This window comes from Aquila chrysaetos, chromosome 21 (assembly GCF_900496995.4).
Source record: "Aquila chrysaetos chrysaetos chromosome 21, bAquChr1.4, whole genome shotgun sequence".
Taxonomy (NCBI): domain Eukaryota; kingdom Metazoa; phylum Chordata; class Aves; order Accipitriformes; family Accipitridae; genus Aquila; species Aquila chrysaetos.
The window spans coordinates 8,927,043-8,953,058 of NC_044024.1; the positions used below are offsets into that span (position 1 = coordinate 8,927,043).

The window sequence follows — 26,016 nt, forward strand, 5'->3', positions numbered from 1 at the left end:
TAAAAACTCAGCCCCTGCTCAGACACAGTACAATCAAGTGAGTGTCTCTGGAACCAGGAAAGAAAATTAAATAACCATTAACTAGATAGAAGAGGGCTGTCTCCTCTTACCACCTACTACTTCAAAAACAGCATATTACATGCAACTTGGTGCATGCAACAAGGCCATTTTAAAACAAGGTATGCACAGTATATCTGACCTTCTGTAAATAAATTCCCTTTTAAGAGTCCAACATTAGGCATGGGAAGTCTATCATGGTGACATACAGCTTCCACAGAACGATTTTGAAGGAGTGAATCCCCCCTTTGTATCATTCCAAAGTATTTCTATGTTTTTTTAAAAAATGTTCAACTGTACAGATGAATAAACGCTACTTCTAAGAGAAGAATTAGGACACATTTATAGTAACACCTTTCCCCGTGTCACTTCATTCATATAACACTGTGACAGAGATTTGCTGTTGCTGGATTTTATTTCCTTCTTGAATTTCACTGGTGTAATTCCAATGGTCAAACTGCATCTTCCAGAGAGACAAGGCCACTGCTTCACAGTGCATGGAAAAGATGTCTCACAGGCTGGCTAGTACTAAAAATACCAGCAGAAACAGAGAAGTACAGGCTCACCAGCTAAAATCTGTTTCCCTGCCTTTCACATGCTGGCTAGTCAACTGCAATCCCTAGGATACTTGCAGTACGAGGTAAAGAGCTAGTTAACATGAGCACAACTTCAACCTGTCTTTAAAAGAAAGCTGTTAGAGGATCAGAGGATGTTATGTGTGAACAACTGAAAATACACAATTATCAGAAGAGCCGCTTACTACTGGCACATTATCAGTACTGCTTTAAAGGAAAAAAATAATTACATGCAGGTGCTTCAGTCTTCTTTGTATGTTTTGTGATACATAAAATTACCTTTGGACAAAATAGTAAGAGAAACAGAGGACAGGATACCAGCTCAGGTAATCAAGGGTTTGGTAAGTTGGAACTTCATGCCTTTAATATTGAGTAAAAACACACACCCCCGTGAAGGCTGAGCTGAGTGATGGGGCAGGTGCTCCAGGGTACAAACACATTCTGCAACTATCACCACAAGCTGTGTTTGCAGATCAGGTTCAGCTGCAGTATAGCTACACTACTCACTGGTTTTACAAAAATATGAGCAGTCTGTTGATAACAGACAATTGGAGGAACTCAGTGCTGCCCGCTACAGACTCCTCAGATTAGCACTTATTAAAAATTAATAAAATGGTTTATTTTATATATACATATGTTCCAAAAAATTTATACAGTTAAAATATCAAATTAGTGATCTGGTAACAATACTGTTCAAAATAATCTCTTTTGTATGAACATTAAAATACACGTTTTTAAAAGCGTTTCCTTTTAGTGCTTCCAAAGCACAGCGTGTGCCAAGGCCACCTGAAGAATCTCCGTCCTCCTCACAGGATGAAAGAGAACTGAAGTCGGGGACCTGGGAAGCCTCAGGTGCACTTTCATAATGTCTGCAGACAAAACAGAAGAGAGTCTGAGGTAGATTGTTTAGTGACCATCGGGTGGTAACAGTCACAGGGCTGTCTTTAGCTTTCATTAACACAATAGCAGTTTCTTTACTCTCAATCTACACTGAATCTCAAGTTTAAAGGCATGGCTAGCAGTTCTTGGGAACAAGACCCTTGTCTCTGTGGTGGCAACATGCAATTTTACCAGTGCAGGTGTTTCTGGGAGGGTTTTTTTTTTTTTGGGAACACACGGGCTCTCTCCACGATGCAGACAGTGTGTGCATTTGACAGTGCCCCATTTTAGTGCAACCTGCTGCCTATAGCACGTAAATGTCTAATGACAGCGTTCAAATGAGTAAATTCTCATCACCTGCAGGAGGGGCAGCAATGGTTATTTTCTTCAGCCTGTTGAGCAAATAGCACCCTCCACAGGAAAAAAGCCACACCTTTCATAGCAAATCCTTAAGGTTATAGCCCAGCTTCTGCCGATAGAGGTTCTTAAAGTTAAAGCTCCACTGCTTCTTCTCAGACTGCGACAGTAAAATCACTTGACTGCCAAGATGGTGAGGGCAGCAGCTACATCCTCTTCCACTCTTCTGCGGCACAGCAAACTCATTCCTGGTCCATATTCGCCTGGCCGGTACATTATTATCTACTGTTGACATGATTAACTCTGTTGGGTAGGCTGTTGAACTCTAGTTCCTCTAGTATTCTCTCTAAGTGTTGTATTAAGACCCGTTTTTTAAACCTAAAGAAGAGAGGGAGAGCAATTTAATTTTTTTTTCTTCCAAAAATACAGTTGGAACAACTCAAGACTATTCAGCCATGACAAATCATAGGACCGGAGGCTCTCTGTTTCCAGTATGTAAGAGCGTTCTTTATTTCTGGCATTGGAATGACCAGAAAATTTAATACAGCCGCCCTTCCCCAACATACCCAAATTTTGGGTCGGTCTTCAATAACAACCCATCTCTCTACTTCACATTTGAACTTTAAATAAACAACATTTACTCCATAAAAATATAATGGTAGTTTGACCAGTGAAACAACTATAATAACTGAAATACGTCAAAAAGGAAAACAGAAAATACTAGTACTGGCAGAGTTTATGATTTACTATCATGACTCTAAATTGACATTTAATTTAGAACTCCCAAGTCATTTATATCTATACAAACCTTGCTGCTTCCTTGATAGCAAATTCAATGAAATACTTCTGAATTTCCATAGGTCCTTGCACCTCCTCAAGAAGAGAGAAAATTTTTTCATAATCTAAAAAAGATAAAAATCCAACCATATATTAAAAACAAGTCTTGCAAATGCATTTTCAATAAGGCTTAACAGCCAAAAGAAAAGAAAAAACACAGCCCAGAGTTTCACACTTCTGTGTATGGTAATACATCTAAGGCAAGAAAAAAAGCTCGCATTAGCTTTATGCGCAGAAAGCAAGTGATACCAGTTATCTGAAGTGATACTGATGATCTGATATTCAAATGTGGCACCAGCGAATTAGGTTCTCTTTAAAAGAAATGCAGAAAGTGCAGGCTAGGTAGAGAAGTCTCCTATCTCCATGAACACAGTGCCATCATTATCAGTTAACATGTATGTAGGGCCACCAAGCCCTGTTTTACCTACAGCTGTCATTTCTGAAAGCAGAGGTTAGTATTAGTTCTCTCAGAAGGACAAATTATCAATATTTAGCGTGAGCACAATTAATGTGACTCTCTTACTGGTACAAAGTAAGTATATCCACTGCAAAAGAATGAACTGGACACATTAAATTAGAAACAAATTAAAAAATAGCATTGCTTCAATATTTTCCATAGTTGAACCCAGTATGAAGATATTTATGGTGCTGTGACTAAGAGCCTGCTCAGAGTGATGCAGCAGGCACAGAGAGGATATATGGTCAGAACTGTGAATATGTGTACATATTTAACTCACTACTATTTAGCTTCCTTCTTTGATGACTCCCTGAACTCTGCAGCAAGACAGGTGACTCATACTGAACATAGTACTATTTTACTCTAAATCACCACTTACTAGACATGAATTTGGTATAAGATTAGATGAGCCCACTTTTCAAAACAGGAAGCAAAGACATACCCAAGTAGGACGTTTTAAAACATCTTAAAAATAAAATACAGATACAGCATAAAAATGGCTTCATTTCTCAACATCCTCAGTCTGTCACAAAGATTATATGCCTCAATGAAATACTAAGTTTTGGGAAAGCAACACAAGGTCAGAAAACCAGAAGAGTTAAGAATAGTCCATTATACTAATTACCGGCATTTGACAATGTATTAGAAAAAACATTCAGCAGTTTAATTTGTAGAAATAATTCACTCAGACACAGACCACATTAGGGACATTTGCCAGTTAAGAAAAAATTGAAAGATTATGCCTACGGCAAATCTTACAGCATATACATCAGTTGGAGTTTCAAGTCAGTGTTTTGGTTTTGATCCTGTATATAAGTACAGGTAAACCTGTAACAAAAGCTGAGGAGGCAAGTTACTTTTCCTCACAACATTTTAGATTTTAGGGGGGGGGTTATCAAGCCTTACAGGAAAAAAGAAGAAAGTAATTTTTAGTCTCCAGTTCTTAAAGAGTTTATTTACAACAGTGTTCCCTCACTAATTACACTATCTCACAAAATAATAATTCAAAAAAAAAAAAATCACTTTGCTATTAACTGTTAAGATTCCCTTTCAAACATATTCCAAGATGCACCCTTGTAGCTACATATGCCTTTGCCCTCCAAAGGAAGTTCTGGCAGACACAAAGCAACAAAGTACACTATGCATACGCAGGGAGCAGTGCAGCATAAGGCAAAGTCTATCTAGTATCATTAGATCATTGGTAACACCTTTGTAGAGCTACAAAGAACATCTCTGAAAGGTGCTTTCACAGGGTACTGCTTATAGCAGTTAACCTATCTTCAAGGGCAAACAAGGTCACTCACAGTCAACCTTCCAAACACTGCTGTCTAAAATTCAACTCACCTGCCCAGCATGTAAGAATTTTTCTTCCTTTTTTGACCCTCCATTGTTCATGTGCAATCAGGAATTATAAAAAAATCTAAAGTTGTATGTATATTGAAAATAGCTCCTTATTTCAAGAAAAAAGTCTTCTCTCTAGCACCATGTACAATATACGAACAAACCCCCACCCCCAAAACTTACTTCTTCCAGGTTTGCGAACCTCTTTCATCACTTTAATTTTGATATCAGCATTGTTTCCCTCCAACATCATAGGTGTTATTTTAAATGAATTTGGCACAGATTCAGAAGTAGACTCCATCACCCGTTTTTGGTCATCTCCAGCCACACTGTAATCTAGAGGCCCTCGAACAAGTGCGTTGGTACCGGGTTTCTGATCCAACCCATCTTCACTTAAACAATTGAATTCAACAGGTAGAGAGTCTAAGTCATTGGGTAACATTTCATCCTCTCCCATAGCAGCTGGAACCGAAGGAGCCATTTGCACAGGTAAGCCATCAATTTGCTTTTCCAGTGACTGACAATTTTCTGCTTTCTTCTCTCCATTGCCATCTTGGACAATACTGTTATTGGTATCTACAAATTAAAAATATGTATCTTACTAGTGCGTAACTGCAGTATCAAAAAACCAAAAGGAAACAGTTCTGTATCCTTTCTTGCTTAAGTACTGTGTAGTGATCTGACAGTGCTGAACAACTCCCCAATACCTTTGATGTGACCAAGGGAATACTTCCCTCTGGACTGTTACCATCTCATATCACTATCATGAAGTCACCATTTTCTGTATTCCTATTGCAGTGTTATGACCTCTAAATAAACTTATGTTTTGCTTCCTTCTCCCAATTCCAGCTAACGGTTTTCTTCTGACTCCATTTGCTGCAATGGTGGGTAAGAAAATTATATTTGTGGGAAGTGAAAACATAACCATATTTTAACTTTTCTTTCCCACCACAGAATACACAAATGAGAACTAAAAGCTGATCTGAAATCCTTGCTACCTCCAAACCACTTTGGCAAAAGGTTTCAGCAATTTTTTTTAAAAACAGTTCTTCAAAATTATTTTTTTTATTCCAGACTTTATCAGCTATAGCAGCAGCCTTTCTATCTAGGCCAACAAAAGAAATTCAGTCCTACATAACACTGAAGCATACATACATGCCGATATACCCTTTTGAATCAACTCAGCATACAAGGAGCTTTTATTTTTTGGCACAGATATTCCCACTTGTAACCACGCAGGCTGCTGTACTACAACTCAATATACCTTTATTTGCTGGGATGCCTTTGAGGTTCAGATACGATGGGGATCCAGAAGCAGATGGTGGCCCTTTCCCACCGACATGATTCGTTACGACGGGTGGTGACTGTGGCCGTCTCAACAGTGGTGACATGCTACGCCTCCTCTTTAGTGATGCTGGAGTATTGGGCTCTCCGGGACGCTTAATCTTATTCTGAGGCCCAGCGACAAATTCATCTGCTTCATCTATCATCATACCCTGAAAAAGAAAGAAAAAATGTTTTAAAAACAGTACAATAGAAATTGTTTCATCAATGTATTAATGGAGGAAGTCCCTGTGCTAAAATTCAGGTTGCTTTCAGAACGCTTTACAGCTCGCAGAACAGAGATACCTAATGTACACTGTACCCAGAGACAAACCAGTGGCACTCTGTAAATCAGCATGATTCTTTACACGTTTCTCTTGGACCATGTGAAAGACAGCACTCCTTTCTGCACATGACAGAAGAGCTACAGAGGTTACCAACATACTGCAGTTGCAGGAGAGTAATTCTACTCGCGAATTATTTCAAGCCATGTCAAATATAAAGATACAGCAGACAGCATGGCTCCTCCTACCTTCTTATCCTGTTTAAATGGATTGCCGAATGTATGAAGTCTTTTCGGTTGATCTGGGTCAATCTCCCGAAGGGGTGAAGGCATCATTTTCAGGTATTCCTGGTAGTTTCCCATTTGAGCAACAGGAACACTATGAAGGCAGTCTGCAACAGAACAAGAGATCTTAATTTAGTCTACCTTAAAATTAAGGCAATACAAACTTCACACACTTCAACTGCAAGTGTTAACACTTAAGAACTAGAAATTACTATTTCTTTTCACTACAGAGGAAGAGCTGAAGACTACAATTTTGGAAAAAAGGCTCGCAAGAGCTGAGCTTAACTGGCAGAAAAATGAAAAATAAGCAAGTTTAATCTCTATGCTAGCAACTGCCTCTTTAGACCACCAGCACCTAACAAGGGTGAAATGAAATAAGCCCCTCTCTGCTTTAAGCCACCATCACTATAAAAAACATGTCTACTGAACCTTAGTGTACAGGAAAGCTCTCCCATGAAACTTATTTTTAAAATTCAAAGCAAGCATGACATCTTGCATGACAGAAGGCAAAAATTTCCTTCTTTTCCCCTTCAGAGTCAAGAAAAGGACACTGACTGACTCAACAAATGATGCAATGTCCACTTCTGCTCCCACACCCAGGACAGAAAACACTATTTCAGAGCATTAAAAAAAAAACCAAAAAAACAAAACCAGCTGTACTCTCTCGAAACTGTTAATGAAGAACAGTGGCTACTTACCTTCATCCTGCCCCAAGATAAGCCTGTGTGTTTTCAGAAGATTGGTTCTCATTCTAGTTAGCTGGTCTAGAAGACTGCGACGAGGAATATCATATGCATTTCTGAATGCCTGTGGCTTCAAATCCTAGTTTTATAACAAAACAAATAACTTTCAGTGAACCCATCAGTTGTCACGCACAGAGAAATTCCTCTATAAACTGTAATAATGTTAACTATTAAAAATATTATTCTAAAATAACTTCAGAGCTCCATAACTGGATACAGCAGAACCAATGACTGTTGTTTCAACGGGACCTTATTCAGCATTAGCACTTTCAGCTCCATTAAGACTAAGCATGTTAATTCCTGTATGAATAACACTAGCTATCTTTTGCAGAGATTGTCACTTAAAACAGAGTAACCTTTCTCTACTACCATGGGACTCTCAAACAGTGTTCCAAAATCAAGTGAAAAAAACTGCATTTACTCTTCTCACTATTTATGCCTATGTTGCACTCTTCACGATTCAGTGAAAGTACTTAACCTCCTTCTTCTACGCTAAGTCCATAAAAGTTACCCATTTAAAACAGATGAGATCAACTGCTTAATCATGCAAGATCACTATGCTGTTTACCTTGTTTAAAAGTCCTATGTGGAAGCCAGCAAATTCTTTAACATTCATTTCCGCCAGTCTCAGTGGAGATTCCCCAGTGATTCCTTGCAGCAGTTGCTTAAAATCCCTACTGTGTACCAAGGAGAGGCCACTGGAGTGATTTTTCACTTTTATTCCAATTTCTTGTGGAACTTTCTTACCCACTGAACCTATTATCCGTTCCGACTCTATTTTTGTCTAAAATGGAATCACACCATGAGTTAAAGAATCAGAAGGCATTGCAGATTTCCAGTACAAAACACATAGTACATTAACAGAATAAAACTATAAATTTAGTTCCCAACTACTCAACGAACAGGAGAACTACCTACCCAGGGATATATTGGATTACATTGATTAGACCTCAAGTAGAAAGAAATCCTAATGTGCTAGCATATGGAAAAAATATTTAGCCAGTGTATCTAAATTTATATGCCAGTAGGAGGTCTGTGAATATCCCTGACTTTGCTGCAAGTCTGTGACTCTTCTGTGTCCCTAAAGAATCATCTTTAAAGGGAAAGCAAAAAAAATAATGGAAGGTGGGATGACTTAGGTTACTATAAAGTTGAATCTAAAGCAACAGTATTATTCAGATACAGTAACATAGTTGCAGACTTTATTTTTGAGACAACCTACAAACTGAGGTTTGCACTATGTTTGCAATAAAGGAGAAAAGTCGTAAAAGAAAAGAAATTTGCTTCCTCAGTAAGTTTCTAAAAGCACTACTTCTCCAATTAGCACAGATTTCTTATTATAGCTACAGTTAATTTTACTGTATTTATCTTTAACTGTATTCAAAGTAAGATTTTTACCCACTGGCAATACCTCCAAAAAACCCCAACCAACCAAAACCCCAAAACCCACGGTGATTGCAACCCACTTCCCCCAGATCTCATCCTCTGCAGAGTTTGCTTCATTATCTGTGGGAAACTGAATTTAAGGATAGCAGGAGCACAGCAGAATTCTGGAATTGCTTGTCCCTGTACAGGAGCTTATAATGCATCCAACACATTTAAACTATTTCATGCGCTGAGAATGTCTGTGAAAACCACAGTAGCCATCTCAAGCCATTCCAACTCCATATTGCAGACAAATAATATGAATTTGCATATCATTAAGTTACTGAAATACCACAGGAAGTTTTCTGTCTAAGAGATGCTCAGTCACTCAGAGGCTTTTAGAATGTATTTTGTGCATTCTTTAAGGAGGAGGATTTTTTCATTGTAATTTTAAAGGCTGCACTGCTTCCCCACTGACTTCTAGATATTAAACTACTGTTGTAAAAACCATTCATGCTAAGGGGGCATAGCTTTAAGACAGTTACACCTGAAATAGCATTCTTGACAAAGAGAAAAAGATATGTAAGACTATTTCCCACCAGGTCACGCTTAACACATGGATTGGATGTGACCTGAAGGAAACAGGAAGCTCAGATATAAAGCTTGAGCTGTGATTTTATTCCCCATGGACAAGAACATACTTTTTTTGGAACATACACATTGTCAAGGCACACATGCAAATAAACATGAGACTGAGAGCAAGCCTCTGACTTCAGCTGTGAAGAACAACGGCAAGAGCAGTCATAAATCCAATTAGTGATAATCTTTGGAGTTTAAAGGTCTAGCAGATACTTAAAATATAGCTGAAGAGGTCTCCTTCACACTCCCCTCCACCACTTACAGAAGGCACAATCACTGGCTACAGAACCACTCTGGATTCATCCATATTGGCGGTGAAAATGCTCACCAATCTTCAATTATAATATATGCTGTACACCCGTATGAACTCCCACAGGGATTAACTGCTTTATAATGAGATTACCACAAACTAAATAATCAACGCACTTCTAATTGCAAAGGTTTTATCAATACTACCTGTTGGCTGAGTTTTTTAAGGTAAGAGATAACACTGTAACTAAGTCCACAATCTAAATTATCTGATATCAGATTTGGAGCTCCCATCATCCTTAGGGCTTTCTTTAATGGCTATAAGGAAAACAAAATACACAATAGTAAGAGAATAAGTCTTTAAAAAAAAAATTTATAAGATCAATTACAGGAAGCTAAGGCACATGGATTAGTGCTCTAGCTTTTCCACTTTTGGCCACTAAAATTCAAGTCTATTCAGATAACAGGTGACATGAGTTTGGTAGTCTAACTAGCTCGCGATGGACATTATGCCACATTACCAAAACACCACACAGTGTGGTGCCACTGGCAATTTCCACTCAAAGGCTCAGTACCAGAATAGCCGGGATGATGCAAGTCCATATTGAGGTGCATTGTCCAAGCTACATGTAAAGGTGACACAGTGCCTCCCCCCACCCTTTATTTGGCCCAGCCAGTTCTCTTAGTATCAGCTTCCCAAGTTCTAGCACTTCACCCACATTAATTAATAAACAAACACATCTGCATTTTCCTTATCAAGTTACAAAAATAATGCCAAATTTGGTTTCTCTAACAATCTAAAGTACTTCAGATCAAGGCTTATTTAATATTTAATGAACAGGAAACACATTTAATATCTTCATATAGTTACTATTACTCAATATTACTAGAAATTTATTTATTTCTTAAAAATGTTTGACCTGATCTACATACCTCTGCAAAGCAAAATGTTTACTACCTAAAATGTCATCATAATTATGTAAACAAAATTTACTAGGAAGAGGTATGATGCACAGGACTCTGGTCACACCAGGCATTATACCCAGGAGGATGAAATGAGAAAAGGAACATACCAGTAAGTAGTAAGGAGGCATCGTTTTTAAGTAGTTGTCAAAAGCCTGTCGCCACTTCAGATTTGGCTTAAGTTTGTGAACCTTAAACAAGTCATCTGCAACAAGGAAAACAACAAAAGAAGGTTTCATTTATATAGTCCCAGACTATTAGCATTATGCAAAATTCAACGTGCCAGGTTTCCCTCCCTTTTTTTCTCCCTCCACCCATCTCCCATTGGGGCTTCCTCACAAAAACTGTTCTTAACCTTAGATTTGAAGGATTGTGAATCCCCAGTCCTAGCTGCAGTAGACAATCCAGAACAAGTCCTCATTATAGACAAACTTACAAGGTACACCAGACTTAATACTGCACAGAACTACTAGCAGCATGGAAGGTGCAACAGATCCACCTGTTAAGAATTTCACCTCCCCTGCCTCTCTCTCACATCATCAGGGACTCCCTGTATCTGATTAAACCAAAAAACATTCATTTGGTTCAATTTCCATTTTCAGCCCAGCCTTCTTTTGTTCAACCTGCGTGATGAATTCTGGTCTCCAGTAAAAATATTCTTGGGCATCAAAGGGAAATAAAACAAAACAAAAAAAAGTATCAGAGCAGGGAATCCTTCTGGTCAGCTTTGCTGGACTCTGCTGACAACAGCAGCAGCTGCCCCCCAGCAGAGAAGGGTTGTACCTCCATCCACACTGCCTGCCTCCTGCCAGAGCAGCAAACTCTCCCACAGATATAGACAAGAGACAGCAATTAGCTACAAAAACTGCTGCCCTTTAAGAGAGGGGCAACCAGACAGATTATTTCCTTTGGATGCTGTTTTAGAAATACCTTGCTCACGCTAGCGGTGTGCATATTGCCATTTAGGAATCACTGAGTTGAAGCATGTACCTATTTGCCATGCATGCTATAAATTGTAACAGTGATCTCTAAACATCAAAAATGAGCACAGGATCCTGCAATTTCAATCCTTGAAATTATGAATCATCAGTTGAAATCAAGTTTCTCCTTAGTATGGCTGTAACATGCTGGCAAAGTGAGGCTAATGGAAGGACATGCAGGACTGGAGAAAGGGATGTCCAAAAATTAACTGGGGAGAGCTGCAGGAGACAGAGATGCACAGAAGAGAGTGTGCGAAAGACAGATGCAGCAAGGAAATTGTTTTCTCCAGATTGAGCTTTCAGGAAGATATATTTGGAGAAGAAAATTTGACTTGCATAGTATTCTGCACAAATCGAACAGATGTTAAGATACGATTTTCCAAGTTCTCACAGTGAAACCACACTTAATTACAGGTATTTTCCAATCTAAATGAATTCTGTATCGCATATAAAAACCACACTACAGATGCTACTTGCTCTCCTTCCTGGCCTGAAGGAATTGGGGTGGAGTTTGAGAGGACAAGTTAAAACTCCATTTAAAATCTCAATATACCACATGCTTAGCACTATTATCCCAAAGAACCTGTGATGATATCACAACATATAACAAATATAAAGTAACATCCATTCTTATCTTATAGGCCTCTTAGCTTTTTTCAGCAAAATGGAAGTTAAAGTATACCCCTCTCCCAAAATTTAAAAAAAAAAAAAAAAATTAAAATGTTCAGTATTATAGTATGTCCTAATATTTTAAAGTCTATGAGTTGGTTATGAGTACAGCTTGAACCTTAAATCCCTTATCAATGCCTTTTTACTGAGTCACTTCCTGCACTGTGAAGGTTGTACCAGTATATGTAATGCCCGCAATTCGACTGCACAGCCACTCTTAAATGGCACAGACATTCATAATGCATATTGGCTCAGCTAGCTATGATCCCTAATCCACAGCATAGCTGTAGTCTGAGACATAAAATGCAAAAGCACCTCCCTGATCTTTGCTATCCAAGTAAGAAGTTCTTTAAGCAGAGCTTCAGCGAAGATTTGTCTATTTAAAATGAGAGCCTCCCCATAGCACAAACTCACTGCAGGAACTCCTACCCTCCAGAAGGAAGACAGTCATGGTGGTAAACATAGCCACAGGTTTCAATGGGAACATCATCAACATCTTACCTGCCTCTATCACAAGAGTTTGAGACATACACTGTCAGCAGATTGCAACACAGGCACTTGAAACGTACTTTTTGTACCCTGGGCTGCACATAGTTTACATGAAGCAAACAAACAGTAACCCAGTTAACTATGTCTTTCATAGATTAAATCCCAAACTTCTGTAGATAAAATCCAAAAGTATTGGAAAAAATACTTTCATAAATTATTTTTAATCTAACCTATTCATTTTCAGACACTACTCTCTACGTAGTCCACTTAATGCTGAATTCTTTTTACTTCTAAACTCAGAGGGAGCTGAAAGCAGTGGATAATTGGGAACATGGTATAAAAAAACACTAGGAAAGGGCCACAAGCTGCAATAATTCAAGAGATCAGGTAAAACTACAGACAGACCAGTTAATTTAAAACTGTGTTGCAAAGTCTTTATCCACTTCAGATTAATATACAAAACAACCAAATCGTGACAAACAGGATACCAATACACATCTTTAATACCCAGTACCACATAAGGGGGCTTGATGCACTTTCAAGCTCAGTGAACAGTTAAAAAGAAGAGCATGAGAGCAAGAATGGTCAGCAAGTAATTTTAGTTCAGCTGGAGCCTAATTACAAGAACAGTTCATGTGACAACAGTCTAGTTGTGAGTGATAGCTTGCACTATGTAACCCAAAGTAAAAACTTAGACTTTTTTTTTTTTTTTTTTAAATTACCACTCACATTAAATTCCACCTGAGCAAGTACACCACCATTCCCTGTTGACTCCTATAATTCTCTGGGCTTTCTAATGCCTCTCCACTAACAGATATACTCATTTGTTTTAAGCAGTAGAGACTCAAGACTTTACATTCACTGAAAGTAGTATCCTTCCCTGCAAACAATCTAGCCAAAAATAAGGCACTACAATGTAAAATAGCATCCACCATTAAAAAAAGGTATTGTGGCACTCTTTCCATTGATACAAAGTGTTTGGCTCTCCCTCCCAGTGTCACAGCATGCTATGTTCACATTTGTGAGAAAGGCAGCCCTTGGTTTCCAAAATATAAAATCATTACTTGCAGGTTCTCTCAAGAAGCCTGTAAAAAGCATCAAAGGAAACTGTCCGTGTTGCAGTCCTTCATGGGAAGACATTTTCTAAATGCTCATCCTTCTGCATATTTAGACCCACAGAGAAAGGGGATTAACCACCTTCTCATGGTATTTTCATCATGGCCATTTCACTATTGCTTCTGCTGACGCTCGTAATGAATAATCACTCCTATTGGCCAGCAGTGCCTGCCCTCCCACTAACGCAGCTAAGATCAGACAAGGAAACGTCTTAGGCAAGGCAGAAGCCTTTAGAAATATACCTCATCCTTGCTAAGCTCTCTCTCTAACCCTTTGACTTCTACTTTATGAACTTGGCTGTATAATAGTTTTTAAATAGAACAATATCTGAAGTACAACAGGTTTGCTAGTATCAGTTAAAGGCAACAATCCTTCAAGAGGAAATTTCTATAATCTGTGGGGCAAACATACTCAGCAAAGTATGTCAGCATCCGTCTCTGAAAAGTTCTGTCTTCAGAAGTCTGCCTCACACTGAACAAAAAAGAAGACAAGAACTGCACCCTACTGCCTCGGTTCTCAGACCAAACCACCACCCCAAGCTAGTCATGATGCCTCTCTAGCCTTTCCTATGAGAGCAAAAAGGAGCTGCTCAGCTGCAGCAGCACATCCCACATGGTCTGTCTTACCTCTGTAAAAGAACTAGAGACCAGAATTTTTGTCAGACAACCAATTTACCATAGTGCATAGGTCAGGTTAACATATGGACTATGTTACACATACACACATATACAGTGTGGCTTCACTGTTCTATGAATTCTCATTAATTGGCTCCTTTCCTTACAAAGCTTCAGATTCTAAAAGCAGACCCATTAAGTTACAAACTAGGAGAGGCTACAGCATTCCCAAATCCACTCTTGCAGAAACTGAGATATAAAATCACCAGATCTATAGAATGTGGTGGTACAATTTGCCTCCTTCAGTCACAGACCACTACAACTTGTTTCAGTTTGCTCAAGTATTGTCTGCAAGCTTCCTCATGCATGCCTATCTTACCCTGTCTTTTAGGGCTGTCTCTTACATTATTTTCCAAAAACAGAATTAAAACTTCCCCAGCTCAAGAACACAGGAGGAAAACAAAAATGCAAACAAAAAAAAATCTTAAGCATCTTGCTATCTGTTTATAAGATTGAACATAAGCCACTTAATACGACAGTACAAATAATACAGTTGTAAAGTGGTTTTGGCTTTGTCTGAAAGAGTCACTGGAAGGAATGGAGAGAGATTATCCACAGTACAATCCCAAGGTAAGTCCCAGGCCTCCAACACAATATTCTACCAGTAGGGCAGCAGCCACTAGAACCACACTGATGCGGCAATACAGGTAGTAGTGGCTGAAGAGAGCAGACTTCTGTGCTTGGAAGTTCTCACATCCTTTTTAACCAGGGTGAGAGTAATGAAAGATTGGTTTTACACATGCAAATCAGTCCTCTGCTGAACCATCAGTATCCACTACTGGTATGTATTAAGACAGACACAGGGGGAGGGCTTAAACAACCCCTACCTACGTACAGAGACAAACACAGAGTCAGTATTTTTTAAAACATCTACAAATAATTTAATAGGTATGCTGCCTATCATCTTGGTAATCTGTACTACTACTGAGAAAAGGGGTCAGATCTGCTTTTGTGTTTTATGTATATTCCACGGAACTTTAATTTCACCATGCCTTAGAGACCAAGGATAAACAAAGCCCTGGAACGAGATCTGAACCTAACACTTTGTGTATGCGTTTGTGTTAACAATATGGAATGCACAGTATTTGCATTCTAGAGAAAACATCTGCTTTACAACTCAGGCAACATGGAAGCTCTGGATTTTCCTTTAAACAGCCTTCAGAAATTTAAGATGTGGGATACCAGGTGATTAAACTGCAGAATAGCACTACACATACTGAAAAAATGCCTTTCTCCAAGGAGTAGGAAGAGCTTTACACCCCTGCAAAAAAGGCAGGGGGAAGACAAGAGCTGCCAGGGAAGACAAAGAACTGCAAATGTCAACATCGATGGCTTTTCAGCTAGTGGAGATGCTGCAGTAATTCAGTAGCCACAAACTTGCAGAAACTCTAATTTAGAAATATCCTACTTGCACACTTTGGAACAATTATTAGGCTACATGGATGACTATATAAGACACATTCAAATTATCAGCAAGCACAAATTTCTTTTTTTGGTTATGACCATGATTACGAAAAAGCATTCCTGAACAGTTGTGGGTTTTTTTCTAGAAATGAATGAAAAAATCCTGTGTAAGACAGTTAAGAGTCAACATTAATTCTCTTGATCTCCACTGTTACTCTGTATCACTAAACACACCCACAAAAAACAGAACAAAAAAAGCCTTACAGCATCTGTAACTAAAAGGGTTAGCAGCACCCAGTAAACTCTCCTCTCTGCCAGTACCTTTATGCCAGAACCCTAATAGCCATAATTATTATGGCAGTTATTCACACAGTACCTTTTCATACCGTCTTTCCTGTAGAAAGTAATTTCATTGTGGGAGTGAAAAAAAACCACACTGGTCCTTTGGGCAGGGAAGAAATGTAGACTGTTTCACTGCTCAATTCCTTCTTACTGTTCTAAACTGCGTCAGGGAATTCCCTCTTCCCAACACCCATGACACAAACACTGCATCTGATCTTCCAGTAAAAAATAAGCTGCTACAAGAGCAACTGCAAAACCTGGATACACCACACCCTAAATGAGGGAAAAGAATGGAGGTTGAAGCTTACTCCAGGTTAAGGAAGAGGCTACGTGTCTAGGAGGTGAACAGCATCAAACATGCACTGGAAGCAGGTAGCTCTCCTCCTCTGCTGGAGAGAAAAAAAGGGAGAGGGGGTATGAAAATCCTCTCCTCCCAAATTATGTTAAAGAGTTTGCAACATTCTCTACTCTCTGATCTCCATTATTTTATAATGTCTCAAACTAAGGCAGAACACCAACCATTATTGTTTTTCTTTTACTCTGAAGTAGCTGCATTGGCAGTCCAATGTAAATTTATTACCCACCTAACAACGGAAGTAAAACAGGATAGTTGTAAGGCATCACAAAGAGGTTTACACAGGTTAAAGTAGTGCTTGCTTTTAAATACCCGAACGGATGGCCAAGTTCGCTGTATTTTCCACTGCTACTCACAAATACCTGACAAAGAATAAGAGATATTCACTGTATTAGAAGAATATGAAGAATATTAAGCATGGGGCATTTAAAAATTAAAATCAATCTGAATCTAATTGCATTAAGACAGCAAATTATAAAGAGCAGCCAAGTTCAAGGTTGCACACATCAGGATGAGCATGCACATACATTGCCCAGTCACAAAACTGAGACATGCAACATTTAGTGTACCCCCAGACAATGTGGAAATGCTCTGCACAGTATAATCTTTAGTGCTTTAATGACACTACTTTGAAGTGATGCTCTGAAAAAAAACTTTTTAAGCACAGAAATTAAGCATAACAAACAAACATTCAGGAATGTCTTTTAATTACACCAAGCACCAACATTCTTAACATTGGCTTTTTTTTTTTTTTTGAGTGTATATATATATATGGGGTATTAACCTTGAAAAGCAATACATGCAAACAACTATTTCAATAGGATAAAGATGGTACATATTCTTATTGGGACAGTCAAAATAACCCACATCTAACCAAAAATGGGTTTCCCCCCAAAAAAGTAAACCTTGCAGTAAAAAGGAAGTGTTTTTCCTCTGTTTTTTTCAGGGCATAAGGAACAGGGTTTGTTATGTGGTTTCTATGACAATGAGCCTATTTGTCAAGTTTGTAAGGGTCTGATACGTAGCTGGGAGAAGAAAAGCAGTTTTTGAAAAACAGCAGAGTTATTTTAATAACTTAGGCAAATAATGTACATATAAATGCTTAAAGGACATTTTAAAAACTAGTTTATTAAAACTAAGTTAAATTTTTCTTCTGAATATGCATGTTAAATATTACAACTTAACTGAAAATATATTAGGGAAACAAACATGAAAGAGACACCTCCAAACACATCTTTCCATCATATTAAGCAAACTCCTGGTGTACATATTAAGCCATTCTTTACAGGAACACCATTCAGAAGGGAATTACAATCCTCATTTTGTAGAGGACACAGAAACAAGTCACTTATCCAAAAATCACAAAAGGAGCATGTGGCAAAGGATTTCAGCAATAGAACTTTGACCTCTTCAAGGCCAATCTAGTCAACAAGATCAACAGCTTCCATTCAATTCCCATTAGCAGTTTCAACCATCTAGTGGAAATTATTTGCAGCTGTTGATTAGATAACATGATGGAAACTAGTACTAGGTTTTTCCCTGTAAGCAAATGGAAGCCTACAGAGAATTTCAATTTAGCCAAAAAAGGAACTTGCAGGACACATTTCTTAGCAAAATGAGATGGACCTAGAAACAGAATTAAATGAGATTACAAAGCCTGTAGAGGGAACACTCATTCTGATTCCTGATAATTCTATTAGAAAGGAGGTAACTGAAACCTTGACATGTTTCTTCTCATCAAATGCAGAGTCTGCAACCAGACCCCAATTCCTCAGGCTTACAAAGACTAAAGTACCTTAGGATACCCATTACATTTCTAGAATTAAAGGGCAAATACCTGCCAGCAGGTATGGGGAGACTTTCGTTCCAAGATGTACTGTGTTAAGGGTGAAGGCTCAAGCTCATACTTGTCAAAAGGAAGCTTGTCTATTACCATTGGCTCACAATCAACACAGGAGAACCTCACAACAGGGTGAGCTGTGCGCGGAGGCTAAAAGGAAGGGGGAAAAGCACATCAATTGTCTAGTATTTGTGATAAAAAAATGTCTTAAAAAGATACACAAGTGGATATTTTAGCATCCTATAGGCTTAAACTCTCAGTTTCCACAATTTCCTTTAACAAAGAAAAAAGATACACGTTCCCACAATAGAATACAGATTAACCAAATATTTCTCTAACTCTAAAAAAATAAAAAAGCACCACACACTGATACACATATTCTTCCCACCAAGAGAAAAGCATGGTTAATATTCAGCTCTTTATCTTGATATTTAAAAACCTCCATGTCAATCAACCTACAACAGCACAGATAGGTTTAAAAAAAACTTCAACCCCACTTCCCAGCTTGATGTTCACAGAATTCCAGATGTGAAACTGCACTCTCTTCACAAAGAATATCTCAAGATATTCCCCACAAGTCTGATTTTTCTTCCTTTTGAACTGGGGAGGGAGGGCAGAAATGGACAGACAGTACCTTGAGCACTTGCAAAGTACAGAAACAACATGCCTAACAAAAACTAGATGTTTAGTAAGGCATGCCAAATGTATGATCATTTCGGTAAGAAAAGGAGAAATGAATGCTGTTTTCTCCTCATTTTCTGAATGGGGTAGCTCTTCTGTTTCAGTTTTAATTCTTCCTGCTAGTGAAAGAGTCCATACATGAAGTAATACTAAGCAGAGAAAACATGGTTGATCATCTGTCAAAAACAAATACTCCTTTTTCCATATAAATACATTTTATAAAGCTTTGATTAAAATTTAATAGGCTCACTATGATTTGTGGTATGTGAAGTAATTTACAGTTCAATTTTATAATCTTTCAAAAGCCATTTACCGAAATTAACTAACCATATACATGGAAGTAAACCATCGAGATGCAAAAAACATCACAGCATACAGTATCTACATTAGATGATACCATTCTGTGTTAAAAACAGCTTTAACTACCCTTTTAAAGCAAAGTCAGATCATATTAGTAAACAGAGGAAGTAAAACACTACTGTAATATTCATTTTCAGTCTTTTTAATTAGGTGTAGAATCCTTTTTTCAGTTCTTATTTTACTTACCAGGGTTGGTGAATTCTGATCAGGCCAAAAAGATTCTGGGATTGGCCAATGCCCAACAGGAACACCCGTTTTAGGGTTAGGCCGTACATAAATGAGTTTATGACAACTATGCCACGGTTGAGAAGCAAATGAATTGATGGGTCTGGATGAATCAACAAGTCCATCTAAAATTTGAACAAAGCAAAATAACAACAAAAAAGAAAATAAAGCGCTACATACATGCATTTGCCTCCCAGCAAAATTTCTGTATTAGCAACCAATAAGGAGTTTCATTACAGTTTTTTCAAAGACATACAGATCTTTACATCAGTGGGTGAAAAAAACCTATACATTAAAATGTAGAACAGCATCATCTGAGAAACGATAACATTTGCCCACATCTACTCTTCTGCTCCTGTGGCATCGCCATGACATAATTAGTGCAACAAGGCATACTCGCATATTATGGAAAATGCTATTTGCTTAAGCTTAGTACTTTGACATAGATCTGATAGGCAACAGCAAGCCTACAGTTTTTAGTTCTGCTGCATCTGTAAAGACTGATAATTTGCATCTACGGTCTTTCTACATAGGATGCAAAGCTCACTGACTGATGCTGCCATTAGTGGAAACTGAAAGTGGAGAAAAGTTAGATGCATCTTGCAGGTGCAGCTTGTGTAATATTTTTTAATTAGTAACAATTCACAGATCACTTAAACCCCATTGTCTACTGGAAAGACCAGTGTTCTCTGCCAGTCCACTGCAATATACCAGAGCAGACTCTTCACACTGAGGACAAAGAATTTTGTAGCAGTACAGAATTTCACCACTAGTTTTCAAAGATTGCTCTTCAAAGCAAGCAGCACAGCATAGATCACCCATTCAAAGAATCTTCTTCATTTTAAAAAGATTTGACGTTACTAATTTTCCTTGCTTTAGATAGCTGGCCAATAATACTATGGAAAACACCTTTCAGTTTCACATCAATTTGGTTTCTCTGCATTACGTACACAATGATTTTTATAGCTGTGGTAGATCCTATCATATTTCTCTCTAGTTTAGGACTTTCTCAATTCCCATAAAGATGGAAAGTCTCGACATTTTTATACATTCATATCCACAGTGCATCACGATTTAAATGTGGCAAAAATTTAAAAAACCCAAAAACCCAACAAATTTCACCAGTCATTTTGCCACATAGGAGAGCATTTGGGCCAACGGGCAGACAGGAATTTGCTGAGGTGCTGTCCTGCACAGCATTATAGGAAAGCCTTCCAATAAAATGACATTTAAATAAGCAAAAGGAGAAAAAAAAATATATACAGCAAGGAAAAGGCGATTCAAAAATGAAAGCAGGAATAAAACTGGCTATGCTAGGATGCTCAGGGGATCCCGAAAGCTATTATGTTTCTGACATTCCAGGAACATCCTCATTTCCTAAATATGAACTGGTCAGCTTGCTCTCCTTCCTTTCAGCCATGAATTTCTGCAAATCTGAAAAACTGCTCCACATTAAGAGTGCATTTTCTTCTTCCCTGTTACGCACTTTAGAGCTAGCAAAATAATTCCTTGTTCTTTGCACAGTTTTTCAGTTGCAGCTAAGAACATTCAACTGAAACTTACTGTGTTGTGATTAATAGCAGAATGAAAACATACAGAAAATTAAGCATTAAGATTAGTTTAGAGATGTTTAAGTGTTTAAATACACTAGTCCTGGATTTAATTATTTTAAAACCAAGTTTTGACAACACTGTAATTCAAGCTTTACTACTTCCTGCAAACATTGACTTCCCTCAGCCCCCCAAAAAAGAGGTGAGAAAAGATTGACAGGAGAGCTAGCAAGCAGGTCGATCATCCATACAAATACATGAAAACATATAGCACCATTTAACTTATCAAGGATCAAACACTTGTAAAGATATAACAAAGCCAAGACTAAACATAAGCAAACATAAAACCACTCAAAAGCTATGAACAGCACATCCATTATGATTTGGGGTATTTAAAGAGATACCAGAGCTCTATCACTGAAGCACAGAAGCTTTATAGCTGAATCACTTTTTTAGAATGTCTTAGGCATCTGATCCATCCTGTACACCACAGTGAAAAGCTGGTAGGAAGGACACTGAAGACGCTTAAGGACATTTGCATGCACACAAAACATTTCTTCTTGAACATTAGGGGAAAAAAACCGAAACAGTTACTATACCTTCTCCAATAGGAGCTGGATCTGGTCCTGACTTTTCAAAGTTAATAACAACTCCACTTTGGACTTTTTGAACTAGAGATTCTAAACACTGATTCAACATTCTTTGTGTCCGAACGCAGTAAGAACGACCTATGCAAGAGATAAATTACACAGGGAAAATACGAAAGCGAGTTTTGAGTAATCTTAGTTAAGGAAGATGTTTTATTATATAAGTCACACTGCCAAAGCTTTCAGTTTTATCCAAAATAATAACAGCAACAAACTTTGTACAAGTTTATGTAAAAGGCAAAATACTTCTCAAATGCAATACAACCGAGGGGAAAGAAAAAAAAAACCACAACACCAAAAAAACCACCACCAAACACAAAACATCCTGCTGAGCTTTTACTCATTAGTAAGAGAGGCCATTAAGGCTAAATCAGGCTGGTCTGAGGCCAAGTTTATAAAAGTCCCTTAAGAACATCTGATTTCACCAAGTCTATGTAATCTATCTGCTTTTGTCTACCCAAACCTTACCAACTTCTATACACACCTGAACTTCCCCCTCCCACGCAACATTTTTTTCAAGCACCAATTAAAAAAAAAAAATTTTGATCAACATCTCAAGGAACAGGCTCCAAAATTAATTCTTTTAAGATTAAATTTAGCTTATTAGCCCTGCAGCAGAATTAACATCTCAATAATACCTGTCCCACTCAATTCATCATTTAAATAACAAATCTCATGACTGAGCAAAGCCAACCTCTGGAAGGACAATCTAAGAAATTTTCCAATCCCTCCTACTGGTGCATTAAGAAAATTCTCTCGCATCTAGAAGATCTGAAATAGGAATATGGTTTTATTTCAGAGTGCTCCTGTGCTACTGGAAACCAAGCTCAAAAAGCACCACACAGATTCACATGGACACCGAGTAATTCAGATGGAGAAAACAGCAAGAGGTGAAGTTGAATCAAAGGAAAAGAAATACTTTAAGGCAAATACCAAATGTGAACCAAAGCAAAGTAACATCCAGTTACCTCCTGTAACTTCACACATCTGTGTGATAGCAGATTCATCAGTAGGCACACTCCCAAGCTGCTCTGGTTCAGCAGATGCAGCTCCTGGCAAACGCAGCACTAGAGCAAACAGCCTTTGATCCCAACGAAATGGTTCTTTGGTTAGTTCACTTCCAGGCAAAGGAGAATTCAAAGGAAGATGAAGCTGGTAAAGAAAGATTTAAGAATATTTCAAGTACTTGACAAACCAATAGTCAAATTCATTCATTACTCTGTAAAGGACCCCACTTCTATCCACTAATTTATCTGAAGTTATAGTCTGGAATCCCATGTGAACTATGAATTTAGCAGCTGGGCAATGACAGCATAACTAGTTTCTGTTCTCTATTATAAAGAAAAGGTTGATGAAACAGAAGTACTATTAGCAGGAAAATACAATTAATATTAATGTCAGCATAGTACCAACTTGCAAGATCATAACTTGAAAGAATTTAATTCAAGTTTACCTCCTCTTGAACTCCAGACGTATTTGTCAGTTTGTTTCCATCTGTGATGGTAATCAAAATAGATGGCTCCAAAAAGAATGGATTCCTTCCCTAGAGACAAAAGCACAGGAATGGTAAGAGTAACTTTAACACTCAGTTATAGGCTTATATTTTTGTCATTATAAAATAAACAGTAAGATGAGCAATCTTTCAAAATAATCCTGTCATTTTCTTTCAATAGGTGTGGAGCCATAAAGAACTATGCAAGATGTGCTACTCTGTACACCCGCACACACCCCCTAAAGATTTTTAGAATTGCTAGTCTTTTTCCTCCAGTAATAGTACAAAACCCCTCTTAGCCCACAAAAGCAATATATAAATGGGTAATAATACAGGGAACTCACAATTTCAGGACAACAGTGAAAAACTCTTCAAATGTGAGAGGGGGGAAGTCAGGACATTAACTAAAGATAACAAAACTGCAAAGCAGATTCACTACCATCCAGTGTACATACTCTCACACACAGCAATTGTGTGTCTACAGTCGGGGTCATTTATACTACTGCTTTCTTTGTAGCTCAAAAAGGAAAAAAGTGCTAGTATATTTTAGGGTATGTTCAGCAGATGTAATAAGAAAGAAAAAAGAAAAAAGTTCACTGTGTATTAAAACTTGGGACACAGAGTTATCCAACATTTTTAAAAAGTAGTAAAATGCAAAACCAAACTTGAACCACCAAAATCCCTTGCCCACTATAATTTTGAAAAACACAGAAAAATAAAGAAGGCAGAAGACTATAAAAAGATTTGTTACCTGTCCATAGTTGTCTATTCCAGACACTAATCTGTTGAGATTTAACAAGTCAAATGATGACCTGAGTGCCTGACCAAGGGTTGTTAGTCCTGAAGCCTGAAGATTTTTCAGTTCATTCATAAATGTTGCATGGTTTTCCTTCCATCCAGCCTATTACATAAAACAAAAAAGCTTATTAGTTATTTTAGCAACAAACTGCAATCAACTGCAAGTTGTCGTTTATCTCCCCACCAAAAATTAGATTATATTCCTGATTAATGGATACGCTGCATCAGTTACGTGCTATACACACCTAATTCACGTATGCACAACTTGATGTGAAACAAACAGTTAACACTACAATGGGACACTCACAAAACACAAGCACTGTCAAGCATTTGAAAAAATTTGCAAATACCCAGCTCTTACCATGAGAACTGCTGTAGAGGTGATGGAATTAACAGAAGTATTTGGATTTAGCATGTGCATATTTTATTAGAAGAAACTGTCAAATTTGGAAATCAGAAATGCAGCTGCCAAAGTAATAGCGATGATAAAACAAAGATACAAGCAGCATAATGTTGCTGCTTCTTCTGTCATACACCCATACCCCTTTTATCCATAAATCGAGGCTGCAAGGAAAGAAAGGATGCATATGCAACGTGTACTAATACAGGAGTTAAAAAAAATCTAACAGTGACAGTTAAAAAGAAAAAAGATAAAGAACTAGTAGTAACAGTGACTGCCATCTTTGCTCCCTAGTCCTCCCCCTTCCACAACATCCCCAAGTAGGAAGCATGCAAGCGTATTTAAAAAAAAAAAATCATAATCAGCTATTTTTAATACATTGCATGACTCTCACTCAACTTTCCCATTTTTCTTGTACTTCCTCCACACACCTCCCAGTCTCATTTCATGCCTTTTAATGTACTATCAAGCACCCTCTGTCACTTCTGCATTACAAACCCCCTGCCTTTCTCCTACGTTGGTATTTCAACTGCCAGCCTTCCAACTACACTATTCTGTCCTTACTTCCCAGCACAAAACTTTCTATGGAGTAGTTGCAAGCACCCCATGTAACACAGAACCAAATAATTGTTTAGAGTGTCTCAGTATCACAGCTTGAAATTTTGAAAGTCATGAAAAAAGTTGTTATTGCTGACAAAGCTTGCAGAACATTCAAAGGAACAGCAGAAAGTGATGAGGATGAATCAGTCCTACCAAGCACTCTGAATCCTATGGTAAGCAGGGCTACACGCATCAGCTGCAATTCACATACCCTTCTCTTAAAAAGTGGTACACTGCCGAGTTCGTAAGCTATTTTAGCAAACACTAGCTCGCAGGGAATCGGTGCAGGATTTAAACTGCCTCAACTAAAACAAGCAAAGCTTGAAAACCCCAGATATTCACACAATTATCAGCCTTGCTATCGCATCTTACTCTCCAAACCATTCCTGCAGTAAGCAAGCAGTTATTCATCCAGGCTCACCACCATCTGGCACCGGAGACATTCCCATGCTCCACAAGGAATCCTAGTTACGCAGACACGGAGAGAATCATTTCAGACAGTCTGACTTTTGCTGGGACAACCTCTGAGCAGGTCCTCTCCTCCCCGGTGCACTGGGCTCAGCAACAGTTACCTGCTGACTACTCCATGCTGTACAAGAACCTGAAAGGACAGGATTCTCCTGTACTTTTTAAACAGATATATCCCACTGCCAATCTCTAGTACACACTCTTGGCTGCGTAGATGGCCATAGGACTGACAAGTTTAGAGCCATAAACAAATACAAGAATGGAGCAGAAAGGAAAGACACGAGATGATCTATGTCTCTGCTCAGACCTAAGCTAGGAGGACCGAAAAGGGCTCCTTTTCAGAATCAGAAGTTATCATAAGGAGATTCAACAAAAAACAGTTTTTGATCAAGTTTAGCTCCCTGAACCAGTTCTTCAAGCTTTAGAGTAGTGCAAGGGAGACAGAGAGAAAATTCTGCAGTGGGGCAAAGAAAGAACAGACTTCCAGCAGGACTGGCCTAGTTTTATCATCAAACTGCACTTGAACTGTACTCAACGGAACAGTGTAGTTCGATCAGCTGGGTAATTCTCAGT

General features: G+C 38.2%; 1 protein-coding gene across 7 annotated transcripts in view; it reads right to left on the reverse strand.

Moving 5' to 3' along the window:
• Positions 1-1,229: 1,229 nt before the first annotated feature.
• LOC115333651 (integrator complex subunit 6-like) overlaps positions 1,230-26,016 on the reverse strand; it is a 42,505-nt gene continuing 17,718 nt past the window's right edge. Inside the window, exons 3-19 of one of the 7 annotated variants that reach the window (XR_003920881.2) lie at positions 23,929-24,078; positions 23,139-23,228; positions 22,654-22,837; positions 21,638-21,766; positions 19,450-19,613; positions 18,220-18,372; positions 16,612-16,744; positions 10,464-10,558; positions 9,598-9,708; positions 7,706-7,921; positions 7,093-7,216; positions 6,359-6,501; positions 5,768-5,999; positions 4,687-5,079; positions 2,677-2,770; positions 1,945-2,246; positions 1,230-1,501 (exon numbers count right to left, since the gene is read on the reverse strand). Coding sequence is in view for 5 of the 7 variants with exons in the window: in XM_029996895.2 (XP_029852755.1) it covers positions 2,147-2,246; positions 2,677-2,770; positions 4,687-5,079; positions 5,768-5,999; positions 6,359-6,501; positions 7,093-7,216; positions 7,706-7,921; positions 9,598-9,708; positions 10,464-10,558; positions 16,612-16,744; positions 18,220-18,372; positions 19,450-19,613; positions 21,638-21,766; positions 22,654-22,837; positions 23,139-23,228; positions 23,929-24,078; positions 24,337-24,339 (2,514 nt within the window). In the remaining 2 variants the exon portion in view is untranslated. Of the gene's footprint in view, positions 2,247-2,676; positions 2,771-4,686; positions 5,080-5,767; positions 6,000-6,358; positions 6,502-7,092; positions 7,217-7,705; positions 7,922-9,597; positions 9,709-10,463; positions 10,559-16,335; positions 16,417-16,611; positions 16,745-18,219; positions 18,373-19,449; positions 19,614-21,637; positions 21,767-22,653; positions 22,838-23,138; positions 23,229-23,928; positions 24,079-24,336; positions 24,355-26,016 lie in introns of those variants that run through there. The other 6 variants (XR_003920880.2, XM_029996895.2, XM_029996893.2 and 3 more) reach the window with 6 other exon arrangements.